Here is a 12847-nt window from a genome sequence, read left to right as displayed (position 1 = left end):
TTTTTAAGTACACCCAGTCTCCCACCTCCACATCTGCTGGTTGTCTTGCCTTGTAAGCCTGATTCACCATCCGTTCCTGGGCTCGTGCTAAATGGAATTTTAGTTGTTTTAGTGCTTCGTCCCTTGCCTGCAACTCTTGGCCGACCGCTTCCACTAAGGTCTCCTTGGTATGAACCGATGCAAAGAAGGAGACCTCCCATATACTGTTTCAAATGGAGTACAACCCACTGACTCATGATAACTGGTATTGTACCAATATTCCGCCCAGGGTAATACTAAGCTCCATCCCCTTGGTTGTTCTGAGCAGAATCACCTCAGATAACCCTCCAACACCCTGTTTACAACATCTATCTGCCCATCGGATTCTGGATGATAGGTTGTGCTCATTTTGAGTTGAGTCCCTGTAATTTCAACAGCTCCTTCCAAAAAATACTCAAAAAGAATGGATTTGTGTCACTTACAATAGATATTGGTACCCCATACAATCGGACAATCTCCTTCACAAACACTTCAGCGATGGTACGAGCGAAATAGGAATGTTTCAGAGGTATGAAATGCCCATATTTACTAAGACGGTCTACTACTACCAAAACAGCGTCATACCTGTGGGAATTAGGCAACTTCATGATAAAATCCATACTCATCTCTTTCCACATGGCGTTGGGTATGGGTAATGGCTACAACAACCCTTGTGGAAAGGATGACAGATATTTGTGTTGTTGGCACACTAGGCAGGTTGCCAGAAATGCAGTCACTGCCTTCTTCATTCCTAACCAGTATAGTTATTGAGCCACCTTGCGATAAGTCGGATACACCCCGGAATGTCTTCCTGTCTGGGTAGTGTGGAATTCAGCTATCAACTTTGGCACCCATGCCGAGAGAGCCGAAATCACTAGCCTCCCTTTATAGTGTAGCCTGTCATGTTCCAAGGTGAATGATGGATGCAAGTTGGTTCCTCAGGTCTCCTATCACTTTCTTCAACGCCTCATCCGCCTTAACCTCCTCCAGAATTTCCCCAAAATCTTCCCAGTATGGTCGGGCTACCACTCTCAACTCCTTTTCGTCCTCTGTGTCCTCCTCTCTTTTCCGGAATACGGCATCTGCAACCCTGTTGGAAATCCCTGGCTTATACACAATTTCAAAGTCATATCGTAGGAGTTATGCAATCCAATTATGTTGATTTTGGGTGGTGATGCGTTGCTCCAAAAGGTATTTCAAACTTCTCTTATTGGTGTGAACCACAAACTTTTGGCCCAAGAGGTAAGGTCTCCGTGCTGAATAGCAAGTACTAGTGCCATTAGTTCCTTCTCGTATATCGACTTACTCAATGACCCTTTCGATAACGCCTTGCTAAAGAAAGCGATGGGCCTTTTTTCTTGTGTAAGAACCACCCTTATTCCTCCTCCTCCTGACGCATCACACTCAATATGGAAAGTTTGGTCAAAATCAGGCAGGGTCAATAGGGGTGCCATAGTAACGGCCTTCTTCAGTCTGGTCATGGCTTCCTCTGCTTGCTCGCTCCACGTATACTGCCCCTTTTTAAGTAGGTTGGTCAGGGGTTTGGCTATCTTCCCATAATCCTTCACAAAGCACCTGTAGTACCCTGTCAGACCTAAAAATCCCTTCAATGCTTTCACCGTCTTAGGCTTCTCCCAGAACACCACAGCCCTCACCTTGTCTCGGTCCATCTCAACACGTTTTTCCGATATTTGATGACCCAAATATCCTATCTGGAATCGGCCAAACTCACATTTTTTTCTGTTGGCCACCCAAACATTCTCCTCTAGCTTCCTTACTACTGAGTCAACATGCTCCAAGTGCTCCTCCATGAGGGGCTATATACCAGTATATCATCAAAGAAAACGAGTACGAATTTCCTCAGGTACAGTTGCATCAGATTGTTCATTGCACTTTGAAAGGTTGTCGATGCGTTGGTGAGACCGAATGGCATCACCATGACCTTATAATGACCCTAGTGCGTCCTAAAGGTCATCTTCTCTACATCTCTTTCTCCCATCCGAATCTGGTGGTAGCCTGACTTCAGATCTACTTTCTAAAAATACTTAGCTCCTCTCAACTCATCTAACAATTCTCCTATTAGTGGAATCGGAAAATTGTCAGGTACCGTAACCCGGTTGAGGGCTTTATAATCCACACAAAATATCCAGCTACCATCCTTTTTTTTAACTAATATCACCGCATGGCTAGTGCTAGGTCTAATAACTCCTGTATTTAGCATCTCGTTCACTTGCTTCTCTATTTCTCCTTTCATCACATGTGGGTATTGGTATGGCCTGACATTTATTGGATTTGTGCTCTCCTTCAGCTGTATGTGATGTACCATGCCTCTATCCGGCGGTAATCCCTGAGGTTCATGGAACACCCCTGGATACCGGTCTAAAATCTGTTCCATGGCCTGAGTTTGCTTCTTTGTCAACCCTTGACCGATTGGTCCTTCCTTCTAACCGCACGGTTCTCCTGTTTTGCTGATTTTTGTCTTCCCTAGTTCCCATACCAACATTCAAGCTTCCACTTGTTTCATTTTGAACAGCGCCCCTGGTTCCACCAATCTGCGAGCTAAAGTAAGGTCTCCGTGTATGGTGACCTTCCTCCCTCCTTGGCAGAACGCCATGGTTAGTTCCTTCCAATTCAGTGTAACTTCTCCCAACTTGGTGAACCATTCTACCCCTAATATCACATCCACTCCACCCAATTCAAACAGATGGAACCTTTCGGTAACCTCCGCTTCTCCCATGTGAGTAACCACCTGTTCACAACATCCTTGTCTTCTTCTTTTGCCCATTTCCCAAGCTTACTATGTAGGGTAGGGTGTCCAACACAGGTAACCCTAAGTTTTCCACCACCTCCCTGCTTATGAAGTTGTGGCTAGCTCCACTGTCAATCAAAATCAGCACCTGCTTCTCCCCTACCCAACCATGTAATTTCATTGTTTTGGGTGAGTGAGGCCTCCTGACGAGAAGGCCAAAAGCTCCATCTGCACTTGGTTGAGTTCGGTCTCAGTTTCTTCCTCCTCATTTTCCTCCTCGTCTTCGGCCAGTATCAGCATCCGAAGACTTCTTTCCGGACAGCGGTGTCCCGGACCGAACGATCCCCCACACCTGATTCTTCTTTTCGTTTAACATACTCCGCATAAGGCAAATCCTTCACGTTCCTTGGTTGGCTCACTCCATTGCCTCCCATTCCTCCTGACCGCCCCTTCTCCGCAATTCCTGTTCGGTTCCCCATGGCAGTTTCCGTTCGGCCTTGGTTTTGTCGATTGGAATCTGCCCATACCACTGAACCGTTCAGTTTTCCCTAAGATTGATTCCTGATGATGTTTCCGCTGTGGGTTCTCACCCCTCCGTGGAGCTCCTCTGCATCCCTTGCCATTCTCATAACAGTTAACAACTCCTGTGGATACAGTAGTCGTACTTGCTTACGAATCTCCTCCTGCAGTCCTGCCATAAAGTACCCCATCATTTGTTCCTCACGTACTTTGGTCGTCTGTCCCACCAAGATTTCAAAGTCTTGTAGGTAATTCTCCATTGACCCTGTCTGCCTGCTGGATGCCAACCTTTCAAAGATTGACCCCTGACTTCTTCCTCCAAATCGGTTCACCATCGCCTCCTTCAACCCTGTCCACGTACGATTTTTGGTCTTGCCTCTCCAAAATCTGAACCAATACCCAACACTTCCCTCCATGCTGATATAGGCTAGGCACAGTTTCTCCTCCTCGTCAACCCCTTGTAATTCAAAAAATTTGTCAGCCCTATTGATCCAATTCAGTGGACCAACCCCTTCAAAATTTGGCAATTTGACCCTTTTCTTCCAATCACTGTTCGGCCCACCACCTCCACCACCGATCTTCTCTCCCTCTCTGTCCTTGTGTTGGTCCTCCCTATTTCTGTTGACCAAGTTCTTGCTTTCATATGAGTTCTCATCGTTTTGATGAGTTCGTTTTTCCAGCTTCATCATCAATTGTTGCACATCTTTGCGGAGTGTCGTCGATTCCGCCATCATGTCTTTGCGGAGCACCGCTAATTTCGCCTTCCTGGACATCTCCATGTTTTCTAGTTTCAGCCCGATGCCATCCAATCTTCCTTCGATTGCATTCACTCTTCCTTCCATGATTTCTTTCTCCCTCCTAATGATCCGACAAGTCGGACCAATTGTTACGTGCCTGAGTAAGGGACGTAACTAGAACACTTTCTCACACACTCTCACAGAGAAGGAATAAAGGAAAAATAACTGAATAAACCTCTTTTATTGAATGATATATAGGAATCAAAGAAAGTAGCCAATAACTGGATGCATAACCTCCGTCAGCTATCTTGAGACATAACCTCTCTAACAAACTCAATTCAAAAGCATACCTTCACCCAAACTCTAGCCTTATTTATACTAAAGTATTTCCCGCCCATCTCTTACTAAATATCCCTCTAGAATATATTTATATTTAATGCAAATATCCCCCTGTATAATCCCCTAGTATCTATCATTAATTATAAATATTATATACTGTATATTTCTTTAGATTGTATATTTTTTTCCTATAGTTATCTTGTACTGAATAATATTCTAAGATATGGCTTTGATTACTCTAATTAACTTTTCCAAAATATCCTCTTCGAATATCTTCCTCATTACTCCAATTATCTTCCCATCCATCCTAACCGCTGAGACAGTTAGGCTGCTTCCTCGCTGCTTCCAACCGTTCGATCATCTCGTATCTCGCCTTCTACCCCTCGACCACCTCGCACCCTGTCTTCTATCGTTCGATCAGCTCGTGTCTCGCCTTCTACCTCTTGGCCACCTCGCACCCTGTCTTCTACCGTTTGGTCAGCTCATGTCCCGCCTTCTATCGTTCGGCCACCTTGTACAATGTCTTCTACCGGTCCTCTTCTCTCTCCCTCCTATACCTTCTCCTCTCATACACTTTCCAGTCCCTTGATAACATCTATTACTAGGTACATGCCATTCATGCTTTTGCACATTCTAAAGAAAACATTACTTGATAACATCTATTACTAAGTACATGTCATTCGTGCTTTTGCACACTGTTAGTTGTTGTAGGAAGTTCAGTAAACATGTTTGTAGCAAATTAGTGGAGAAATGGTTGCATTATCATTCGAAACAACTGTCTGCCAATGTCTCATCAGTTTCTATAAATTGTATAGCTCAATTATAGAGAAAATAGCATGATACTTAGATTCTCAAATCAAACTTTGTTGTTATTCATTGATCACTCTCTTTCACTTTCTCACCTTGCAACCAAATCAAATAATAAGAATATTTGGGATTTTGTGTAACATCTATAGTAAGGTCATGAAAAAACCATTAGTTTATCATTTACAGTGTATCAAAGTAAGCTTGCTTCCAAAGAAAATTGTTTTGCCCATTACCACTTTGTTGGTTTTTCAATACAGTCCAAGTGAGTTTGTACATAGGAAACAGCGTATATACACATGCATTTTAACATGTGGGTTCAAAAGCCAGTAAATTTACAGATAAATAAATCAAGATGAGTCATAATATAAAATTTAGGTACGAAAGATGAAAGAAACAGGAAGACGAGGGGAAAAGGGAAGAACACAATATAGAGGATAGAGAGAAGAGGAGAGAAACAGAGGTAAAGGAAACTTTGCTCTGCACTTGACTATCATTTCAATCTATCTACATTCAATCTAGATTCAGTTGTCTAGAATAGAACAGACTAACTTATTTACTGACAGATACCAAATAGCTATGAAATAAAGTAGCTGCCAAACTAAAATATTGTCTTATTTGCATTTACATATCAAACATATATGCTTTCATTATGGATAATAATAACTTGTTAGGGTCCAGAAATCTTAACTCATAAAACAAGTTATTTAACTATGATTAAATAAGCAAATTGTTACCATCTACACAACTAGTTTTCTATTCACTTTGTTCACCACTTTTCTAATATGTGAAGATAAAAGAAGAAAATTGTCAAAATTACTGATGAAAATTTTCCTCTACCAAATAGGATATGCAGTATAAAATTAAGGCGTACTATATTGTGCACCAAGGAGTTGATTTTGTGTTAAGAAAAATCTTAAAGAGAGTGCAGAAAATATGAGCAAAGCAGGTTTCCTGGACACAATGGCCAAAACACTTCCCATTAGTTACCTTTAGAAATATATACAATAGTAATTCCTTCAAAAGACAAATAACATGACAGCATTCACTAAACCAATACTATTTTCCTAACTTAAGGCATATTCAACATAGTACATTATTCCATTCCCAAGGACATATTTGAACAAGTTTCACCGTATGTCCTCCCAGGAGAGAAAAACAAGAAAAAAAATGAAATTAAGTTCTCCATAAGCTAAAATTAGCTCATGTACAAGTTAAAAATAATGATTAAAAGAAGCTAGAAAGTGCTTCTACAAATTAGCTTATGCATTTTAGCTTATGCAAAAGTTCGTCCAAAAGTAAATAAAGATAAGCATGCTCATTAATAAAATTATGGAACAAGTATGCATTTAGGAAGGGTCAGTATGACAAAAAAAGAGGAAAACTTAGGACAAACCTTGATTGTGGCTTTTCCTCTTCCTTCATGAGAGTGATCTACTTTAAGAACCTGAAGAGGTTTGCATCACAAAAGAAAGTGTGGGATAACAAGATTCAATGGAATAAATTGATTGAGTAGTAGTATTAAGTACCTCGTAAATGCGCCCTGGAAGCAAGCACGACCAACACAATAAGAATGCAAAATGAATCTGTTAGAAAGCATACATGTCGAATTGAAACCACAGTAAAATTCAATAACCCAAGAGCAAAAGAACCTTGTTTTCCAATGATATTTCCAACTCTAATCTGCACCGCAAAAGACAGTGAAGGAGCACCTATAAAAATTTTGACCAAAAACCCAATAAAATAGTCAAATTTAAAATATGCATACATCAGAACCAGATACTTTGATTCCCCGACGTTGAGAGGAAGACCACGGATATGTGAACAAGTTGGTTGCGGTGGAGGAAGCACGAGACGATGCCGATGATAAAAAACTCAATGGTGTCCGAAAATAAGAATACAAATAGGAAGAGAGCCTGATAAGAGATCTGTTGTCGGAATTGGAAAGCATCAGCCGCATAGTTTGCATTCTCTAACTGTTGTTGGGTCAATTTTATTTCGGAACAACTTGAAGCTCTTTGGGTTACTTAAAAACTAGATATACCTGGATTCACCAATACATTTAACCAAAACATTAATACATGTCAGTTTTTCACTTCCAAAAGTCCCACACACACATAGCAAAAATAAAGAACAGAGCAACACAAAAATCACCAAGGCTATACACAGAATAACCATTCAGTTAAGGAATAAAAGGGTGAATAACACGCAGCTAAGTGATTTCTACACAGATGAATTGGTTTGAGAAAGCGGCTTTGGCAGCGGCAAACAGAGGAGTGGATTTTTGGATCTCCGGAGTAGTATAGTGGCGGAAAAATTCCCAAATCGACCACTACTCTAGGTTGTGGATGTGAATACAGCAAGGTGTAACGTCCCAAATTCACACTGTCACGGATTATTGAAAAAAAACCATATATTTTAAAAAAAATTATAATACAAAAATGTATTTTTTAAAAACTTTAATATTTAAAGTTACGAAAACAATGTTTAATTACATTATTCAAAAATAACAAAAATAACTAAATAACTTCAAATTACATTACTTCAAAAGTTTATAATAAAAGAATTTTTAAAGGAACTTATATCTTTTTCCATCATCCTTCACATCTATTATGCTTTTGGAACTTATGCAATATCATCTACTCACCTATAACACATTATACAATGATGGCCGAAAACGATGGCTGACGACAGACAACAATGGCCAATGACGGACAGACGACAATAGCAGACAGCAATGTTCGACGGTCGACAGCGATGGTCGACGGCCGACAGCGATGGTCGACGGCCGACGATGGTCGACGGCCGACTATGGTCGACGACCGACAACGATGATACCAACTTAAAGAGTTGGGAGAGATGTGGAATTTTTAATATTACTGTTCACTCAACCCTAATACACATACTACCCTATTTAAGGGATAGTATATCAAAATAAAAAGAGAAAACAGAAAGCTCCTAAAAATCTCACTCTAAAAAGTCCACTAGAAAATACATTACATTTCATCAAAAGTTAAACGGACTCACTCCCCACAATTCCCAAAACCATGGCCCTGATTCCATAATGTAATGTCCCAATTTTGGGAGTCACAAAAACATTACAAATTTAAATCAAGCATATCAAATACTAAAGAAATTGTAGAGTTAAAGTTCGAAAATTTCAAAGAAACTTAATTTACTATAACATTCGTTTTATACATAGGAAGACTACTCAATTAAATTCAATTCATATATAGCCAAGGTTAATGAATATTTACAAGCTATATGTTCACTTTAATTGTGTAAAAATGCATAAAGCCTTGAAACTCATTTTAGAAAGAAAATACAATTCCTTTAAAACCCAATATAGCTTCTTTTAAATTACATAATTATTTGAGCTCCCGTGTGTTATACAATCATCGCCACAGCTATTGAATAAACACAAAGCATATAACATATCAAAATACAATAATTAAAGCATTATAATTAATACCATTACCCAAAAATTATACATCGTATTATCATTTGTAACCAAAGGAAATAACATTCACTATCCACAATATAATATGCATTATCTCAAACATTGGGCATATTCAACATTAATCATATTAGCACAGGAATTCAAAGCCAGAATAATTCAAACAAGCCACTACAGGACGATTTATCGTCAAGATAGTCTTTAAAGTAAAAAGACACAACCAGATTTTATCAGGTTAAAGTCATGTATACCATGCCCTTATAATCACATTTTATAACACTGAACAGATTACCAACAATACCAAACGTATGCTACATTTAATAATTCCCAAAAAAAAAAACTTTTCATACCATTTTCTTATGAATTCTCCACTGAAACATACCATTATATCAACCTCATTTTTGTTGGAATACACCATACCATTAATCTTAATATACCCAACTTTCCATACCAAAAATACTGGTGCAGACACAAGATCAAAATTTAATAACAGCACCAACAATTATAATGCTTAAAACAGTAAAAATATAATATTACTCCAATCATAAATTAAACCCCTTTCTGCACATTTGAATCACTAAACACATACTGACGCAGTTCAATCATCATAAACCATTGTACTAATGAAAAATCTCAACCCGAAAATAAATCCTCATTTCCTAATCGCACGACACAAGATATTCCCAATTCGCAACTTACACAGATATACTTACATGCTTCAATAATATCGAACAACCAATCAAAATGAAATAACTCCCTATACCCTTCGATACCATGAACTGACCAACTATCATCGCCCAAATTTCCCTTTCCCGAACACGCAACTTTATCACATACAAGTAATCAAACAAAACTAGACTAGCTCCCCATACCTTGATTTGGTTCTAGCTCCTCTCACGGTCTCGTCACTGAAAGACTTCCAGCTCCTAACGCTCTTCACTCGCCCTCCGCGTTCTCTCGTTTCTCTTCTCCTCTTCGCCTTCCTCACTTAGCCACTAATTAAGCTCTCCCCGTCTTTGCCCCAAAATCCCAAGAAAACCCGAAGAATTCTCCCTCAATGAACTCACGGTTGGGTTCTAAAAGAAACGATCTCCCCTTCCCATTTCGATCCTCGAACATAAAGGAGCCAATCGCGGTTGCACGAAAAGTTGGAACTCTAAGGATCTGGGATTGGATGGTTTAGCAGTGAACGTTTTCTCTCTTGCGCGGCTGCCCATCAATCCCTAAGTCACTCAAGGCAATCAATAATAATTATAATAATAATAATATAAAAAACAATATCGGCGGTCCAACTCACCTCTTCTAGAAAACTAAAAAAGCCCTTAAAAGGTGCCCAGTATTCGAACACCTTCCCTCATCGGCCGAAGCCATGGTTTCATCATTGGGCTAATAGACACTTTGTCAATGAGTGTTTCATTCTTCACCTCTTTCAAAGTTTTTCTCTGCACCTCAAATCTCCTAAAATACTCCTGTTATTTCCTAAAATACTCCTATTCAATGAGGTGGTTATTTCTTAGTTTTATGTTTATTTAAAAATTCTGTGTTAAACATTGACTACACCCTATTTCATCATATACCTCATCCCCTAATAGAAAACATGCATTGCATTACCCATCTATTAAGAAACTTTAAATTCTATATTAGTTATTTAATTATTTTATTTATTTATAATTATTTTTAAATTTATGTATTAATTTGTATGAAATTATAATTTTATTAGAATTTTTAAATGTTAAAAAATTTATGAATATATTAGATTTAATAAAAATATTTTAGAAAAAGAAAATTTTGAATATGTATATTGAAAATCCGAGATTATCGATATCCGATCAACAAAAATTGAATATGCAGATCCGATGTTGTTTTATAAAAATGTAATTATATTACCTATTTAATTATTTATTAGTTTACAATTATATTTAAATTTATATATTAATTTTTAAAATTTATAATTTAATTAAATAATTTTGAATTGTTAAAAAATAATTTTTATGAATTTTTTAAATTTAATATTAATATTTTAGAAAAAATATGGATTGGATGTGAAAGTTTGATAATGGCATAATCGGATGTTGGTATCCGATAGTTGAATGGTCGGATATGTAGATCCGATATTGAGTACTCTGAAAAAAAAAGGAAAACGTTTCTCCAACAATTCATATTTGACAACAATTTGACAACAACACCTGTCGTTATGTGATTTGTTGTTTTATTTATGTAACAACCCCCAATAACAATCGTGGGTGATCTCATCGTTGGTGAACTTATCGTGGGTAAACTTATTGTGGGTGAACTTATCGTGGGTGATCTTATCTTGAGTGAACTTATCGTCGGTGAACTTATCGTGGGTCAACTTATCGTGGGTCAACTCATCGTGGGGGAACTTATCGTGGGTTTACTTATAATGGGTGAACTTATCGTGGGTGAACTTCTTGTGGGTGAAGTTATCATTAGTGAACTTATCGTTGGGTGAGCTAATCGTAGGTGAACTTAACGTGGGTGAACTTACAATTTGGTGAAGTCATCGTTGGTTGAACTTATCGTTGGTTGAACTTATCGTTTGCTGAAGTTAACGTAAGGTGAAGTTATCGTTTTGTGAACTTATCGTGGGTGAACTTCTCGTGTTTGAACTTGTCGTAGATAATCTTATCGTGGGTGATCTTATCGTGGGTGATCTTATGGTGGGTGATCTTATCGTGGGTCAACTTATTGTGGGTGAACTTATCGTGAGTGAACTTATCGTGGGTGAACTTATCGTGGGTGATCTTGTCGTGGGTGATCTTATCGTGGGTGATCTTCTCGTGGGTGATCTTGTCGTGGGTGATCTTATCGTGGGTGATCCTCTCGTGGGTGATCTTGTCGTGGGTGATCTTATCGTGGGTGATCTTATCATGGGTGATTTTATCGTGGGTGATCTTATTATGGGTGATTTTATCGTGGGTGATCTTATCCTGGGTACACTTATCGTGGGTGATCTTATCGTGGGTGATCTTACCGTGGGTGAATTTGTCGTGGGTAAACTTATCGTGGGTGAACTTATCGTTCGTGAACTTATCGTGGGTGATCTTATCGTGGGTGATCTTATCATGGATGATCCTATCGTGGGTAAACTTATCGTGGGTTAACTTATTNTGGGTGAACTCATCGTGGGTGAACTTATCGTGGGTGAACTTATCGCTGGTGAACTTCTTGTGGGTGAACTTATATTTATTGAAATTATCGTTGGGTGAGTTAATCATGGGTGAACTTACAGTTTGGTGAAGTCATCGTTGGTTGAACTTATCATTTGTTGAATTTATTGCATGGTGAAGTTATCNTTTAGTGAACTTATCGTGGGTGAACTTATCTTGGTTGAACCTGTCGGGGATAATCTTATCGTGGGTGATCTTATCCTGGGTACACTTATCGTGGGTGATCTTATCGTGGGTGATCTTATCGTGGGTGATCTTATCGTAAGTGAACTTATCGTGGGTGAACTTATCGTGGGTGAAATTATCATGGGTAAACATATTGTGGGTAATGTTATCGTGANTGATCTTATCGTGGACGAACTTATCGTGGGTGATCTTATCATGGGTGCTATTATAATGGGTGATCTTATCGTGGGTGATCTTATCGTGGGTGAAATTATCGTAGGTGATCTTATCGTGGCTGATGTTATCGTGGGTGATCTTATCGTGGGTGATTTTATCCTGAGTGATCTTATCGTGGGTGAACTTATCGTGGGTAAACTAATTGTGGGTCAACTTATTGTGGGGGAACTTATCGTGGGTGTACTTGTCGTGGGTGATCTTATCGTGGGTGATCTTATGGTGGGAAATATTATCGTGGGTGAACTTATCGTGGTTCATCTTATCGTGGGTTATCTTATCGTGGGGTGAACTTATCGTGGGTGAACTTATCGTGGGTGATCTTATCGAGGGTGATCTTATCGTGGGTGATCTTATCGTGTGTGATCTTACAGTGGGTGATCTTATCGTGGGTGAACTTATCGTGGGTGAACTTATCGTGGGTGATTTGATCCTGGGTGATCTTATCCTGGTTGATCCTGTCGTGTGAACTTATCGTGGGTGATNTTATCGTTGGTGATCTTATCGTGGTTCATCTTATCGTGGGTNATCTTGTCATGGGTGATCTTATCGTGCGTGAACTTATCGTGGGTGATCTTATCGTGGGTGATCTTATTGTGGGTGATCTTCTCGTGGGTGAACTTATCGTGGGTGA

The 12847-nt window shown here is 39.1% G+C and overlaps 1 protein-coding gene across 4 annotated transcripts in view; it reads right to left on the bottom strand.

Annotated features, from left to right (window-relative positions):
* The window catches only part of LOC106756046 (elongation factor P-like), a 38930-nt gene extending 28850 nt beyond the window's left edge, over positions 1-10080 (bottom strand). For 2 of the 4 annotated variants that reach the window (XM_022778898.1, XM_022778899.1), the window contains exons 1-6: positions 9921-10079; positions 9496-9846; positions 6935-7210; positions 6819-6849; positions 6696-6709; positions 6563-6613 (exon numbers count right to left, since the gene is read on the bottom strand). In XM_022778898.1, the coding sequence (XP_022634619.1) occupies positions 6563-6613; positions 6696-6709; positions 6819-6849; positions 6935-7135 (297 nt within the window). In that variant the 5' untranslated portion in view covers positions 7136-7210; positions 9496-9846; positions 9921-10079. Of the gene's footprint in view, positions 1-6040; positions 6121-6562; positions 6614-6695; positions 6710-6818; positions 6850-6934; positions 7211-9495; positions 9847-9920 lie in introns of all 4 variants that reach the window. The other 2 variants (XM_022778900.1, XM_014638285.2) reach the window with 2 other exon arrangements.
* Positions 10081-12847: the final 2767 nt, after the last annotated feature.

Source organism: Vigna radiata, chromosome 2 (assembly GCF_000741045.1).
Source record: "Vigna radiata var. radiata cultivar VC1973A chromosome 2, Vradiata_ver6, whole genome shotgun sequence".
NCBI lineage: Eukaryota > Viridiplantae > Streptophyta > Magnoliopsida > Fabales > Fabaceae > Vigna > Vigna radiata.
Note: the sequence above shows the minus strand (reverse complement) of the source record. Positions and strands in the feature narration are given on the sequence as shown.